Source organism: Gossypium hirsutum, chromosome A11, assembly GCF_007990345.1.
Source record: "Gossypium hirsutum isolate 1008001.06 chromosome A11, Gossypium_hirsutum_v2.1, whole genome shotgun sequence".
Lineage (NCBI taxonomy): Eukaryota > Viridiplantae > Streptophyta > Magnoliopsida > Malvales > Malvaceae > Gossypium > Gossypium hirsutum.
Window position 1 is genome coordinate 22,373,381 of NC_053434.1, and position 17,590 is coordinate 22,390,970.

General features: G+C 34.8%; 1 protein-coding gene and 1 non-coding gene across 2 annotated transcripts; one reads left to right on the forward strand and one right to left on the reverse strand.

Moving 5' to 3' along the window:
- The first annotated feature begins 292 nt into the window (after positions 1-292).
- LOC121210635 (small nucleolar RNA R71) lies at positions 293-399 on the forward strand. Its single transcript, XR_005905749.1, has one exon. It is a non-coding gene; the product is annotated as a small nucleolar RNA R71 (small nucleolar RNA).
- A 9,525-nt stretch (positions 400-9,924) lies between these two features.
- LOC107911013 (rust resistance kinase Lr10) lies at positions 9,925-10,905 on the reverse strand. The gene has a single exon (XM_016838915.1). It carries the CDS (start codon positions 10,903-10,905, stop codon positions 9,925-9,927), a length of 981 nt encoding a protein of 326 aa, XP_016694404.1.
- Between the last annotated feature and the right edge of the window lie 6,685 nt (positions 10,906-17,590).

The window sequence follows — 17,590 nt, forward strand, 5'->3', positions numbered from 1 at the left end:
TGTAAAATTATTAGTACCATTAGCGGTAAACTACTTTAACATAGAGGAAATAGACGATACTTGAGCTGATAACGAAGTGAGAGCATTAACTTCATGAACTGCGGCTATACGTCTTCCTGAAGCTGTTCGATTTGTTGGCCATTGATAGTTGTTGCTCGCAATCCTCTCGATGATCTCATAAGCCTCATTATAAGACTTAGACAAAATTGCACCATTCGCAGAAGCATCTACTATCAATCTTGTATGTGCATTGAGACCATTATAGAATGTCTCCAACTGAATGCAATGAGGAATCCCATGATAAGGACACTTACGAAGTAACTATTTGAATCACTCCCAAGCCTCATACAAAGGCTCGTCATCCAATTGTTAGAAAGTTGTGATCTCATTCCTTAACTTAGCATTTTTGCTAGGGAAATACTTAACCAAAAATCTCTCTGTTAATTCTTGCCATGTAGATATAGAACTTGGTGGCAATGAATTGAGCCATGCTCGTGCTCAATCTTGCAATGAGTACGGAAACAACTTCAACCTCAGTGCGTCTTCAGTCACACCCACTATCTTGAATGAGTCACTCACCTTTATAAACAATCGAAGGTGGAGATGTGGATCTTCCATGGGCATACCACTAAATTGGCCCACCATTTGTAGCATTTGAAACATCACTGGTTTCAATTCGAATTGGGTTGCCTCAATATCCGGCCTTCCAATTCCTGGATTTAACTCATTGAAAAGTGGCACAACATATTGTCTGATGCATTGATCCCTATCATAGCCAATGAGGATAGGATTTTATACATGTTCGGCTTCATTACCTTGGTCTTGATTTTGATTTCCAAGGTCCATCTTGTTTTGTCTTTGAACTATCCATTCACGTCTTCTTTGTCTAAAAGTTCACTCAATTTCAGGGTCTACTAGGAGTAAGTCGATAATCTGATCTATGCTCATAAACCCCTAAAAAAGAAAATTACAAAATTAAAAAGAATAAGTTAGTAATGTTAGAAGTAACCAAATTGAAAATAAATAATTTCACAAAAAATGACTATGGCAACAATTGACAATCCCCGGCAATGGCACCAAAAACTTGTAACGCTCGGGTTTGTGCAAGTGTACACAGTCGTTATGAAGTAATAGTAAATATCGAGTTATCGTCTCCACAGGGATTTTATTTGTGCTAAGTCACTTAATTTGTAAAAATGTATTAACAATTTGATAAATAAAAATAATATAATTGAGAGGTGATGAAAAAGTATATGAAACTAAATGTAATGATCCCTAATGCAATTTATCCTAAGTATGCAAACTATATGAATGAGATATATTTTAGCAGAATTAACACAATAAGCAACAATTATAACATAAATAAGCTAGGACAATTACTTTAATTAAACTCAATTTATTATCAACATGCTTATCAATATTCGGAAAAACATTAGCAACTCGATCTTTCATGAGTTTGGAAACCACGTTAGTTCCTTTTGGAATCCTTTACTTAGTAAATACGCATTTTATTGATCTTTATTTACTAAGGGTTTCTTAGTATTCGTGTGAGGTAACAGGGACGTGTTAGGTTTGAAATAATTTAATAACACAAATCTAAAAACTATGCAGATAACAGAGCCTGGTTAGGGTTGTTATGCAACCTGCAATTTAATCGGGTTAGGATCTAAATTGAGCATGCACATTTCAATTATGCGTCCATTAGCCGACGTCTGGTTAGGATCGCTCAGCTAATTCAGATGCATTTCAATCACATATGAATGAAATAAAGACTTGATTTTAATTGAAAACATGATCGATTGAGGCATAAATATTATAAGCATGAATCAAATAATTATTATTAAATCAAAGCAATCATCCTAGCTTAAATAAAATTAAGCTATCATTGTTGTAAACAAGAACAAAGAACACATAGCAAACGTTCTTGAATTAAATTAAAGTAAGAAAGATTAAACCCAATTCAGAGTGGCTGTCACCCAAGACTCTGACTGATGAGGACTTCTTTGTTCCTTCACTTTGCTCCTTTGCTGATGGCTCTCCGAGATGGCCGACCAAGGGTTCTTTAAGAGGCTAATTTTGCTCAAAATCTTTATGCAAAGATGATGATAAGCGTGAGGGCTAGGAAAGTTGAGAGAATTGAGAGGGGACAGAGTGATGAATGAGTGAAGGATGAGGGATGATTGAAAAAGTGAGAAAGGGGCTCTTATTTATAGGTGAGGTATGGGAGCTAGTTTGCTAAAAATAGGAGTGTCCATCTTTCAAAACTCCTTCCAAGGGTGGCCGACCATGAATTGAGGGAATGTGGCTGATGTTGCTTGATTCTTGGTCAATTTGAGTGCCACAACAACTCAGGACTAAGACTCGGTCACCAGTAAATCTTCGGGTAAATTTCTGATTTCTTCAACTCTTTAAGGTCCTTGTGTAATTAAACCAAAAGATGGTTTATGAACAGCCATGTGTAGCTGAATTTTGTGTTGACTTGGTCCCCAATTTGGATGGTTTTGTAATAAAAATAAAGCTCTTAGACCTGTCCAAAAATAGTAGATAATCTAGAGGACCACATAAAATAATTTAACCACTTTAATTAATCAATTTACTTAATTAATTAAAACCCAATATATTAATGAAATATATTAAAATAAATTATTAAATATAACTTTATATTTTATTATTTAATTTAATCATGCATGGCCCACTTTATGTCATAAAAATATAATATGCTCAATTTAATATAAAATAAGCCATTTTATGCATGAAAACTATATAATAAAACATAAAATCACATTTTAACAATTTCTATGTCCTGTTTTCATGTTTTCACATATTTCATTAATTTATTAAACAATTACTTAGTTTAACAACAAATTTAATTAAAAATATGATAAATTATATAGGAAAAATCCTATATATTTTTCAGTTTACAGCGCCTAGGGCGTTTGAGTGACAATGGCATGGTAGCATTGAGCAAAAAAGGACTTCTTAATGAGGAAGGAATTTGAAAACTAAATTTCTGTAAGCACTGCATTTTTTGGAAGCGAAAGAGAGTTCGATTCACCAAAGGAATCCATAACATGAAGGGCATATTGGAGTATATTTATTCTGATCTGTGGGGGCCATCCAGAATGCCTTTAAGAGGTGGAGCTAATTATATGCTAACTTTTATTGATGATTTTTCTAGAAAAGTTTGGGCGTTCTTCCTGAAGCAAAAAAATGATGTGTTTTCCTCATTTAAGTCTTGGAAAACTATGATTGAAAAATAGACGGGAAAACAAATAAAATACCTCCGTATAGACAATGGTTTAGAGTTTTGTTCCGATGAGTTTAATAAACTGTACACGTTAGAAGGGATCGTGAGACACTTGACAGTTCGTCATATTCCACAGCAAAACGGCATTGCAAAACAAATGAACAGAACGATTATGGAGAACGTTTGATGTATGTTGTCAAATGCTAACTTACCAAAGGCGTTTTAGGCCGAAGTAGCCTCTACTGCATGTTTTTTGATCAACCGATCTCCATCCATTGTCATTTAGAAAAAGACTCCACTAGAGGTATAGTTTGGTAATCCTGCTAATTATTCTGATTTAAAGATCTTTGGATGTCCTACGTATGCTCATGCTGATAATGAAAAATTGGAACAGAGATCCATTAAATGTGTTTTTCTTGGTTATAAAGCTGGTGTAAAAGGGTATAAGTTATGGTGTCCTGAAAATAGAAAAGTTGTTATTAGCAGAGATGTTTTTGATGAAACTGCTATGCTACCTAACTTATCTCTTAAAAACTCTTCCAATAAAGAAAATCAAAAGCAGGTGGAGCATCAGTTTAAACAGAATCGACAACAGAGTTGACTCCTCAAGCCAGTACAAAAATTAAGAATAGAGTTACTTCTTCACCACAATACTTGTAACACCCCTACCCGTATCCATTGCCGGAATATGGTACGAGGCATTACTGGAGTTTACTAAACATTTTTAGATAATTCTGAGTCATTTATTATTCATATTTTGAAAATAATCATAACGTCTCTCTATTGGGCCCTCGAAGCCCCAAACATACATTAAAAACCAACCGGAATTAAATCGGGATCATAGAAAAAAAATTTTCGCAAAATCTTAAATTTTATTTTCATCTAAGTACTTACCATTTCAATGCTCCTTATAATTAAACATGTTACCATTCAATCAATAGCTTGGCACTTGTCTAAGCGTCAAACAACATCATTGTTAGTATACTTGTACATATTTCATATAAATTCAACATTGATATACTTATTTTCTCGACATGTCACACTTGAGTTTAATAATTGTCTTTACGTACATAATTTCCTTGTATCAACATATCAAAGATAATCATATATATACATGTCATGAAACATATCATTCTCTTACCGTTTCTTCATAAGTATATATCAATCATTTCATTATATCAATATTTCATGCTCCATCATTTCCATATAATTTATGTATATTTATTCCGGTAAAGTTTATATCAAACTTAACATAAATTATACTCCATGTACTTATTCTTATTTTGTTTATCTATCTTTATAATTATTTCATACAACTATTTTGTACATATATTTCCATATGACCAGTTCTTGTAAACATTTTACACAACCATTTCATATAACCATTCTTCATCTGATACATATTACCTGAATATCAATTGTTTAATAGATGTCATAGCGTCTCCCATCCACGGTCTTATTTATCTTTGACATGATGCCATAGTGTCTTTCAATTATGGTTTTACTCATTTTCTGTCATGTTGCCATGGTATCTTTCAACCATGGTCTTATTCATTTCCTGTTATGTTGCCATGGTTCTTTCAACCATGGTCTTACACATTTCATATCATGTTGCCATGGTATCTTTCAACCATGGTCTTACACATTTCATATCATGTTTCCATGGTATCTTTCAACCATGGTCTTATTCATTTCATGTCACGTTGCCATGGTATCTTTCAACCATGGTCTTACACATTTCATATTATGTTGCCATGGTATCTTTCAACCATGGTCTTACACATTTCATTTCAAAGAGCACACTCCTACGAACCTCATCCTTACAGCGGGATTACCAGTCCAGGCTAAATCCCCTGTAATATAAACTCATAGAGTATTGTCGGGATTACCAGTCCAAGCTAAATCCCCTGCAACGAAAATTACTCTAATGAGCTTGGATCTGAATTACTAGTCCAGACTAAATTCAGACCCTAATTCGGATTACCCGTCTGGGCTAAATCCATTTACACGTATTCTTCGAGAGGGCTATATCAGGATAGGATCACCCGTCCGGGCTAGATCCTTTTTAACGTCAATTCCTTTTCAGAGATCCATCGAATTTTCCTTTCATTCAACCGAAATTTCTTCCCCTTTTATCAAATATGTTAATGTTTCTTCAATTTTCATACAATGAACATTCAAATCATATTCATATCAAAAACATACATTTCAAGCATTTAAGAATATAATTCAAGTTATACGAACTTACATAGCGAAATTACAGAAATATCAAGATCCAGGGACATTTTGGTAATTTACCATTTTCCCAATTTTCACCCGATCATAAATTGACAATTTCACTCAATTTATTAATTTAGATAATAAAACTATTCATTCCCTTCAAGTTGGTCATTTTTGACATTTTTGCAAAATTGCCCCCCTGAAGTTTTACTTTTATTCAATTTAGTCCTTAAGCCTAAAACATGCAAATTAGCCATGCTACCTAAATATTCATATATATTTTCCTCCTCCTCCTCTCCATTCCACATCCTTAATGTATATAACACACTTGTAATTAACATTATCTATAATTTTTATTATTTACTTTTATGAATATTCAAGCTGTCCATCTGTGTCATAGTCACTAAATTATTTATATCTGGAGCTATAGAACTCCAAATTAATATCATCTAATTTTTTATGAAACTCTACTCATATATATTGTTACCATAAAATTTTCATAATTTTTGGTTCAGTCAATAAGTACAGTTTATTCTTTAAAGTTACCCTTGTTCTGCTATCTGACAGTTGTGACCCTTCTTCACTAAAAATTAATTATCTCCTTATACAGAATTCTAATGATGTTTCTGTTTATTTCCCTTGAAAATAGACTCATTCAAGATTCTAAACATATAAATTTAAGCCCATAATTATTTTTATTAAATTTTTTATGATTTTTCAAATTCAGAACAGGGGAACCCAAAATCATTCTGACCTTGTCTCACAAAATTTGTTATATCTCATGATTTACAATTCCATTACTTACATAATTTCTTCTATAAGAAACTAGACTCAATAAGCTTTAATTTAATATTTTATTCATCCTATAATTCTATTTATACAATTTTTTGTGATTTTTTCAAGTTAGACTATTGCTGCTGTCCAAAACTGTTTTATGTAAAATGTTAATTTTCATTTTACCCCAAATTTCACAGTTCATACAATTCAATCCTTATTTCACTTCTAACTTGAAAATTATATCAATTTAATCCCTAATTTAATCATTTCATTCAACATGAACAATATCTATAAATCTAATAACTTTCAAAATATCAACTTAACTTCATCAAAACCTTATTCCAATACTTCTAAAACATCAAAATTAAAAGAAAAGGACTTAATTGACTTACCTATTAAACTTTCAAGCTTCACACCTTCAATTTTCCCTTTTCTTCTTTCTTTTCTTTTTTTCTTTCTTTCCTTCCCCTGCTATTTGTTTCGTTTGCTTTTTCTTCATTTCTATTCTTTTTTTCTTTCTTTATTTCCTTATTTTACTATATCATGGATAATATTTTACTGTAAAAATTTTCGGGATATTACAATACTCCTATCACCAAAAATAGAACTAGAAGAGAAATTAAACCTCCAAAGAAGTATGCTGTGGCAGATCTAGTTGCTTATGCTTTAAATGTGGCTGAAGATATAGATGCGAACCAAGAGCCATCTAATTATTCTGAGGCGGTTAGTTGTAAAGACTTAGAAAAGTGGATGTTTTCTATGCAAGAGGAGATTGAATCACTCCACAAAAACAGAACATGAGATCTTGTGAAACTTCCTAAAGGTAAAAAGGTTGTTCATTGTAAATGGGTGTTTAAAAAGAAATAAGGGGCTCCAGGAGTTGAACCCATATATAAAGCAAGACTTGTTGCAAAGGGTTACAGTCAAATTCCAGGAGTGGACTTCACAAATATGTTCTCCCCAGTTGTGAAGCATAGTTCAATTCAAGCTTTGCTTGGTATTGTGGCCATGCATGATTTGGATCTTGAGCAGTTAGATATAAAAACTGCATTTTTGCATGGAGAACTTGAGGAGGATATTTATATGCAACAACCAGGCGGTTTTACAGTCTCAGAAAAAGAGGACTGTGTTTGCTTGCTGAAAAAGTCCCTTTACAGTTTGAAACAGTCACCAAGATTGTACAAGAGGTTTGATTCCTTTATGACTTCTCATGATTTCAGAAGAAGTAGTTTTGATAGTTGTGTTTACTTTAAGAAAAACAGTGATGGTTCTTTTGTGTATCTACTTCTTTATATTGATGACATGTTGATAGCAACAAAAGATAAATGAGAGATAAGAAAGGTCAAAGCCCAACTAAGTGAAGAATTTGAGATGAAAGCTTTGGGACCAGTAAAGAAGATACTTGGTATAGATATTTTCAAATAGAAAAGCAAATAAATTGTACCTAAGTCAAAAGGGGTACATTGAGAAAGTTCTTTGCAAGTTCAATATGCAGAGTGCTAAGCCTGTTAGTACTCCTTTAGTTGCCCATTTTAGGCTTTCATCGGCTTTGTCTCCACAATCAGATAATGAGATTAAGTACATGTCACATGTTCCATTCTTTAGTGCAGTGGAATCTCTCATGTATGCTATGGTTTGTTCACGTCCAGATTTATCATATGCAGTCAGTGCAATTAGCAAATACATGGTGAAACCTGGTAAAAAACATTGGAAAGCAGTTCAGTGGATTTTAATATACTTACGAGGTATTACTGATGTTTGCTTACAATTTGGAAAAACTAGTGATGGAGTCATTGGGTATGTTGATACTGATTTTGCTGGAGACCTTGATAGAAGAAGATCTCTCATAGGTTATGTCTTTACAATCGGAGGTTGTACAATCAGTTGGAAAGCCATTTTACAAACTACAGTCGCTTTGTCTACCAATGAAGCTGAGTACATGGCGATTGCTGAGGCTTGTAAAGAAGCTATTTAGTTGAAGGGACTCTTTAGTGAACTTAATGAAAACCTTCAAATCAATACAGTATTTTGTGACAGTCAGAGTCCAGTCTTCCTTACAAAAGATCAAATATTTCATGAGAGAACAAAACACATTGATGTTGGTATCATTTTGTTCGTGATATTATTGCTCGTAGTGATATTGTTGTGTGCAAAAGTAGTACTCATGAAAATCTTGCAGATATGATGACTAAGTCACTTCCTATAACCAAGTTTGAACATTGCTTAGACTTGGTTGGTGTTCATTGTTGAAGTAACCCTTAAGGGGTTTTATAGAAGATACGGAGAACTTGTTTTTTGAAAGTTCACGATGAAGAACTTGTTCATTGAGAATTTGTGTCAAGGTGGAGATTGTTAGAATTAAGTGACCCGAATCCTTATTTAAATAAAATACAATGGTAAAATAAAATAAAAGTAAAATTTATATAGAACTACACTTCTTTTATTTTATTTTGAATAAGGTTTTTTAAACCTTATTGAACTCCATTTATTTTATATTGATTAGAATAAGGTGTTTCAATCTTACTACACTCCTATTAGAATATGGCTCTACAAGCCTATAAATAGAAATAGTCTATTCCTCTTGTATTTAATTCGAATTTGACATAGTAAATTTTCTTCTCCACTGCCGATTGTTTTTTTTCCCCGAAAGGGTTTCCACGTAAAATTTGTGTGTTCTTTATTTTTATTTCTGTTTTCTTTGTGATATATTGTCATTACTGACATTCTATTTTTTACAATAATAAATGTTATCAATAAGTGATGGGTGTAATGGTAAAACACGTTGCATTTTAAGAGAAGATTATTGGAATAGTTTCTAAATATATATAGTGTTCCAGTAGTTGCAAAGGAAAACTCATTAGTAACTAAAAGTTATGTCACTTGGTTTTTAATAAATAGTTATAATTATTCAAGTAGATATTCTATTAAATAGTTATGTTTATTGCTAAAGATTGACTATCCATTTGGGTGATTATATCCCTATGAAGAGACGTGAGACCTCCCATAAATGGGAGTAAAATTTCTTTTGCATGAAACACCCAAAACATAGAAAACAAAGTTTCTTTCTATTCTCCAACTATGTTTTTATTTTTAGATTATTCTATAAAGAATTACTATAGAAATTTTTACAAACATTAATATTCTCATTATGCTCCGCTCAGTGGACGGTTTTCGTCAATGCAAAACATAGATAGTCATTGGGCTTCATTGTATCCTTGATGTTTATTTGTCAGTAAGTCTTTTGCATATCATAATATAGGTGGGGTTATAGAACTTTAAAGAAAGTGACATTGATACACACCTTGAAACTTTCATTAACTTCTCATATATTTATATTTATCCCTACGCACCAACAGAGAAACACGTTCAAACCTTGAAGACGACATTGTTGGAAATGATAATTATGAACCCTAAACATAGTTCATAAAACAAACGTGGAGAATACAATATATATATATAATAAATGTTAAGAGATGAACTTAATAGATTGAACTATGTTGAACAGATTCAAATATCAAGTTGGTCACAACTATGAAAAGAAAATATAGAAAAAATTATTGGTCCAATATAGGTCTTAGCAGTTGAATTGCTTTTTGATCTATTCAATGTTTAGTCACTTTTCTATACCTATCATACTAATCATTATATTTTGATTCAACCAATCTAGTCCAAGTCTTTTTTTATTCCTGGATTTTAGGGGATCGTAAAAGAGAAGATACAAAAGGTTTAGGTGGAATTACCAATGATTGAAGGCTTCCTTGCAACATTTCTAGCACCTTAGTCATTGAAGGCCGATCACATGGGTCACACTGAATGCACCAAAGGCTCACTATAATCAACTTCCTTGTTATTTCTTCTTCCTCTTCAGCTATTACTATTTTGAGATTCAAGTTCATAGATTGATCAATATGCTCATAAATCCATGATGGCAAATACACTTCACTGGTTTGAGACACTCCAACATCAATATTTTTTCTTCCTCCCACCATTTCAAGGACCATCATTCCATAGCTATAGACATCAGATTTATAAGAAACTCTGCCGAAGTTTCGACAAAACACTTCTGGAGCAATATATCCGACTGTTCCCCTTGCACAAGCCATGGAAATTATACTCTCCTTTCTTTCACAAAATTTAGATATACCAAAATCAGATATTTTGGGACAAAAGTTCTTGTCTAAAAGGATATTGTGAGGTTTTATGTCGAAGTGCAAGATCCTTGTGTTGCAACCTTGATGCAAATATTCGAGTCCTCTGGCAATGCCGAGTGCAATGTCGTACAAAGTTTTCCACTCCAATTGACGACTTTGGTTATTTGATCCTTGACTATAAATAAACTTGTCCAAAGATCCATGAAGCATGAATTCAAAAATCAAAGCTCTCTTCGATCTCTCGAAACAAAAACCAAGTAATGTCACTATATTAATGTGAGAAGTTCTACTAATACTAGCTACCTCGTTCATGAAATCTTCTCCATTTCCCTTAGATTCATTTAGGACTTTAACCGCCACAAAACGACTGTCAGACATTTTTCCTCTGTATACTTTGCCATATCCTCCTTGACCTAAATTATCATGAAATTTATTTGTCATTTTCTGGATTTCTTTATAAGAATATCGCTTTGGTGCAAATGAACCAAAATTTTTTATAAATGCCTCCATTGTTGCTTTGTCTCCTTGGCGGGGATGATTTGACAATGATTTTCTTTTCAACCTCAAGACAATGAAGCTTACTAATACAATAGTAACAACGGTTACACCAACTGTCAATCCTGTTATATATATATATATATGAATGAAGATTAATACAGTCTCCACATCAATTAGTTTCACAAAAACAAAATCAATTAATATAATTTATATTTATATTTATATTTCATATGTTGTTAGTGAATAAAATTTGTCCGTTGTTAGTAAATTATATGATAACCCCATTACTTGCAATTTTTTGAAAATTCCCTTAAAAAAATTATCATGTTTTCAATAGACATCAAATATTAATTAATAAACAGAATTTTGCAAGGAATAATAAAACTTTTGTTAATTATGACCCATTAAATTGTTTCATACCTATGATTAGATTCAGCTGCAACTTGGAATTCGACCCTATGAATACAATATACAGCAAAAATCAATAAAGAGGATACTCTTCAATTTTAATCATTTAATAATTCCATCATTAAATCTGTTTTTTGAAGTTAAAATATTCAACTGAAACCAAGATTATGAGGTTTAGAAGAAGAATATATACATTGACTATCTATGTTACCCTAAAACAAATAAAAATAAATAAACATTTACTTATTCCGTGGCATAGGGTGAGGTTCCTGCATGCCGATTACTGCAGATCGTCGACGGATAAAATCGTCGGAACTCTAGTTAAGACAACGAGAAAGAAGAGGGCCAGAAGGGAAGATATTCGGAAGAGAATGCGAAGACATCTTGTTGATGTTGCAAGGATGAAGGGTTGAATATATTTATGAAATATTGAATGGTCAATGTTGAATTCTACAATATTAGTATACAAGTTTAATCCTTTTCTAATCTGGAAATTACGTCAGGAGTTGGAAAATTGGTTCTAGACTGCTGCAGAAGTCCATGGAGGCATCTATTATGGGGAAGAAGACCAAAGCTTCAATGGCAGAATTTGAAGGAAACTGGCAGGAAATGCTTTGGATATAACATAAATTGACAACACTAAAAACACCTTAATTCCAAATCGAAAAACTCAAACTAAGATTATAATCTGATTAAAATTTAATATCTAAAGTTTATTGTTGTTTGTTTTGGACCTATACAGATTTTTGGGCTCTGTTTTATTTTGAATAAAATCCAACCATTCTATTTTCCAAAAAAAAAAAGTTTAAGCATTAAGATAAAATTGAACTGCTAAAATTTACTTTTTAAACTCGTTTACCAAGTAAAGAATAACTTAAATTCATGTTTGAAATTAAGTTTTGAATTATTTGTATTTAAGTTTGAGTTGAGTCAACAATAATAAAACCAAATTCAAGTACAAATAAAACCAAATTCAAGTACAAATATTTTGTTTAAGCCCTAAATCAATATTCTGAATTTATTTTTTTATATTAATTAGATAATAAAATTATGCATAAAATTTATGCTACTCTTAATTAAAAATTTAATAAAATCTATGCATAATGTTTGGGTATTATCTTATTGTGTAACCTTGGTCTAAATACTTATCCACAAGCCAATCTTTCTCGTCGAGTGTTTTCGTTTGGATTTGATTCTCAAGTGTGCCGGGGTTTATGTATAGGAAAAGTGTTATCAAAACAATTGAGGAGATGGTGGGTAGAGTCATCAAGTTAGATGATAACACAGGAAATACACTGCAGGGTAAGTTTGTTCCCCTGGCTATTATGGTTGACCTGTATAAACCTTTAGTCTCTAAAATTAAAGTGGATGCTTGGGTGTAGAGGATAGAGTATGAATCCTTTCCAAATGTTTGCTTTGCGTGGGGCCATTATGGACATATGAAAGAGTCATGCCCGACATGGCATGTTCAGGAAAAAATAGGAGATGATGTTGACTTGAATTTGGGTACACACTCCAGTGGTTCTAAGGGTAATCACAAATAAGCTAAGGAATTTGGCCCTCGGATGTTTGTTGACCGACGGTTAAGGAGGGCTGATAGGAGTAAAGGTTCTGGCAAGGATGTTAAGGAAAGTGCTAACCTTAAGCGATCTCATTTTAATGCTCTGCATAATTTAAGGAACAATGGGATAGATGCTACGCAAAATATTATGTCTGGTTTTAATGCTAAATCAAAGGGAAAAGGACTAGCCATTTACGATAACCCTTTAGGTGTTGATAATTTAATTTTGGACCATGGGACTGAGAAAAATGCTGGGCCGCGTGGAATAGTTAAAGGGTCAGGGTCTGTCAATTTGGGAGGCTCGGTCATGGGTATTTCTTCAACTAACTCTGGCAGGCCCATAAGAGCCTCAGGTTTAGCGGGTGAAATGGGTTCTAACAGGAATGACTCGATTCCCATTATTAACTTGCAGTCGTTCACACAACCTGCTGCTATTGAACTTCTATGGGAAAAGTCTACCGACCAGCGCAATCCATCGACATTAAGTGGGGGTTCTAATTTGCTGGTGGAAAAAGCTTTGAAAACCAAGCTCAACATGGATAATCATTCGGCTGTGATTTTTGTTGAAAATCAGGACCCTAACTAACTAGAAGATGCATGGAGGAATAATAATAAGCTGGAGGTGGCGTCGGGGAGCGAGTCTGGGATAACTCTTAATACGGAGGGGATACCCAAACGTGGTAAAAAAATTTCCAATCTCCTTAAGGGGCAAGAGCAACAAATTTAAGAGCCGAGGGTCTAGGCGACTACCTATTTCGGAGGCAATGAGCCGTATTGTTGATGATATTGAAAGAGTGGCTACCAATTCCATTTCGGAGGCAAGGGGGAGCAAGCTGGTAATGGATGGTATATAACCACTCTGTGAGGTGGGGTTTCTTTTCTTACCATTTTTGTGTATGTTATTGCCTAAGATTTTTGTTTGGAACTGCCAAGGTTGTGCAGGTCCCAAATTCATCAAGGTAGTTAATGACTATTTTGTGAAATATGAAGTTGTGATAGCAGTTTTCCTTGAAACTTGGGTTAGTGGTCCTAAGGCAGAAAAAATTATTGCCAAGCTTGGTTTTGACTTTTCTCACAGAGTCGAAGCTCAGGGATTTTCTAGGGGAGTTTGGTTCTGTTGGAAGAGTGGAATTCAGATTCAAGTGCTGAATAATAACCCCCAATATATTCATAGTTACATTAAGAAGGAAATGGAGGTTCAGGGTGCTTTTGTGACTTTCATATATAGTAGTCCGGATAAGCGAAAGCGTTGGGATTTGTGGAATTGTTTAATTTTAATTGCTCGTCCTGTTAATGGGCCTTGGTTATTTGTGGAAGACTTTAATGCCTACTTATCTTCGGGTGAGAAAATAGGGGGTCGATCAGTGTCTTCAGGACGTACAATGCTCTAAAGTTTTATCCAGGTGGATGGTCTTAAAGATATTGGATTTAAGGGGCCTCAATTTACTTGGAGAAGGGGGACTACATTTGAGAGATTGGATAGGGCTATTTGAAACTTTGATTGGCTTCGAATTTTTCCAGATGTTTTAGTCTTTCACCGTCCTCGTTTGAAATCAGATCACAGGCCGGTTTTGCTTTCAAAGGATTCCTCTATGGTCAATAGACCAAGTCGACCCTTCTGCTTTTTGGCCTATTGGATTCAACATCCATCATTCAGAAATTTTGTTTGTAAGAATTGGAATTGTGGACAGGAGATCTCTACCTGTGTCGGCAATCTTTCCGTGGAGCTTCAAAAATGGAATAAGGAAGTATATGGGCACATTGGCAGAAGGAAGCAAACCTAGCCCATTGTATTGGGAAAATCCACGCCGCGCTTGATAGAAAGTGTTCTAGATTTTTTTTGGATCTAGAATTGAAGCTGAGAATTGAGTATGAAAAGGTCCTTGATGAAGAAGAATCTTTATGATGACAGAAATCTAGAATAGAATGGATCCAATAAGGGGATCGTAATGTGAAATATTTTCACACCAAGACTTTGAGAAGGGGGAACTTTAATAAAATTTATGCTTTAAAGGTTGATGGTGATTGGTGTTTTGATGACGAAGTTCTTCAACACGAAGCAATTTCATTTGTCAAATGCATGTGTTGTTTCCTTTGCGTGGGATTTTTCCAAGGATAGATGTGGAGGGGTTGAAAGATATGGCTAGGGTTGTAACTGTTGATGAGATTTGTATTCCTCTTTTTAACATGGGTCCGCTAAAGGCCCCGAGATCAGATGGTTTTCATGCCTTACTCTACCAGAACCAGTGGAAGACGGTTGGCTAGGATGTGTACTCTTGGATTCAGGGAATAGTTACAGGTGGTTCGATTGATTGTAATGTCAACAAAACCTTGCTGGTCTTCATCCCTAAAGTCAAAAGTCCAAAGTCCTTATCCCAATTTCGACCCATAAGCCTTTGCAATATTTTGTATAATATTATTACAAAGATCATCGCAAACTGTTTTAAGCCTGTGTGTTCTAGACTCATTGCTCAGAACCAAGTTAGTTTTGTTATAGGGAGGCAAATTACTAACAATATTTTTATTGCCCAAGAGGTCAATCATTCAATGAGAACCAAGAGGGGCAGGAAAGGGTGGATGGCAATCAAAGTGGATTTAGAAAAGGCTTATGATAGACTGAGATAAGACTTCATCGAAGACACATTGGTTGATTCAGATATCCCTTTCTCTTTTGGTAAAATCATCATGGAATGTATTTCTACTGTGTCTAAGTAGATTGTTTGGAATGAAAGCCTCACGGAGGGGTTTAAGCCGAGGAGAGGAATCCGTCAAGGGTGCCCTCTCCCCCCTTATGTTTTTGTTTTATGTATGGAGAGATTGGGTTAGCTTGTTTACAAAGAAGTCGAGGATAATTCTTGGAGGGCCCATATCGATTACAAAAAATGGCTCATCCTTATCGCATTTGTTCTTTGCTAATGACCTTTTCTTGTTTGTGGAAGTGGATGTGAATCAAACACAGATGGTGAGGAAAGTTCTTGATATTTTCGAAGCAGTTTCGGGTCACAAAGTGAATGCTAACAAGATAGAGGTTTTATTCTCTAAAAATGTTTGGCCACTTGAAAAAGATGGTATTTGTAGTATCTTGAGATTTATTGAGACGAATAATTTGGGCTCTTTTTTGGGTATGCTATTGTTGCATCAAAGGTTACAACTAGTGTCACGTGTCAGAGTTCAAAGCTCATGACCATCGAACTAAATGCATCCGATGGAGGTCTACTACTTAAATGGGGATCATTTGGCGCACGAGAGCTGTTCCGATTTGATGAACTGTTGGAGAAGCCTGTTAGATTGAAGCCTGATTGGCCCGATAGTGAAGATATGGCAACTTAGGCAACTGTGGTAACTAATCTTAAAAGATAAAGGGAATCATATCCTGTAATATTAGATAGGATTTGATATGGCAATATCTTGTAAATCCCTTAAATTAGGGGATATGGTTAATCTCGTCCGTAGATGTAAATGTATCTTGACCGTCAATTTTGGGAGAGCTCAAGTATAAATAGAGAGCCTCCCCCTCATTTTTACTTACTCCATTCATTGTTTCATTATTCTTTGTGAATAAGAGAATAGAGAGCATTTACTCAAACACTTTGCAAGCGTCCCTTTCTGTTGTTCTTTATAAGCTTCTTTTTCCATAAGTTTGCTTTCGCTGTACGAGTTGGTGCCTTGGAGGAGTTCTTAAGAAATCCTCATTCGAGTAAAGGCTGACTTAGGTGAGTTTGGACGAGCGAATCGCCTAAGGCTGCACGGATTGCGAGACGAAATTTTTAGCCCCGTGACAAGTGGTATCCGAGCCGTTGGTTCGAAGACACTGTTGGGATGTCGAAAGAAAGGTTCGAACAAAGGTGGGCAAGAAAAGGTTTGAGGGAGATGCTATCGGTAGTAGAGGAACGTGTGGGTAAACTTGATGGATCCATGGAGGACGTAAAGGAGGCACTCGATAGGTTCGAGGGTCACATAAACAACTGGAAGGAACAGTCCAGAGACTATGTAAAGATGTCTTTTAATTCGACCATGGATAAGGTAAACGAGTTGTTTGATTCACATAAAGATAAACTGTCAGGCAGGAACACTGCTCGTGAGGCCATGTTGATGGCTTTGAAGAAGGAAACAATGGCCACAACGCTGGCTTTAAGCACAAGAATAGAGGAGCTCAAGGGAGAGCTGACCTTGTGTCGAACAGCGGTGGGGGAAGGAGTGTCGAGTGTAGCACTCAGTAACGAGTATGTCCCGAAGCTGAAAGAGTTTGTGTGGACGAGGTCTGCATGTGATGTGGATAATTTCTTGTGGAGGATGGAAAGCTACTTCCGTGCCAAAGGCATCGTGGATGATGCAGATAAGGTAAACACTGCTTCATTATTTCTTACTGATATTGCGCTTTTATGGTGGCGAGGTAGGACCATAGATAAAAGGCAAGGTAAGATTGGAACGTGGCAAGAGTTTCAATGTGAGTTGAATGGACAATTTTACCCAGAGTTTACCGAGGAAGAAACTCGATCAAAGTTGCAAAGGATAACGCAACAGGGGACAGTGGGGGAGTATGTTCGTGATTTCAAGGAACTTATGCTCCAAGTTTCAGATGTGAACGAGAGAGAAGCAATGCTTACTTTTCAAGAGGGATTGAAGCCGTGGGTCAGACAGGAGGTGGAATAAAGAGGTGTCCAAAAGCTGTCGGAAGCCATGACGGTAGCGGTATCTGTTGTTAAGCTTGGTCTAGGGAAAGAGAAG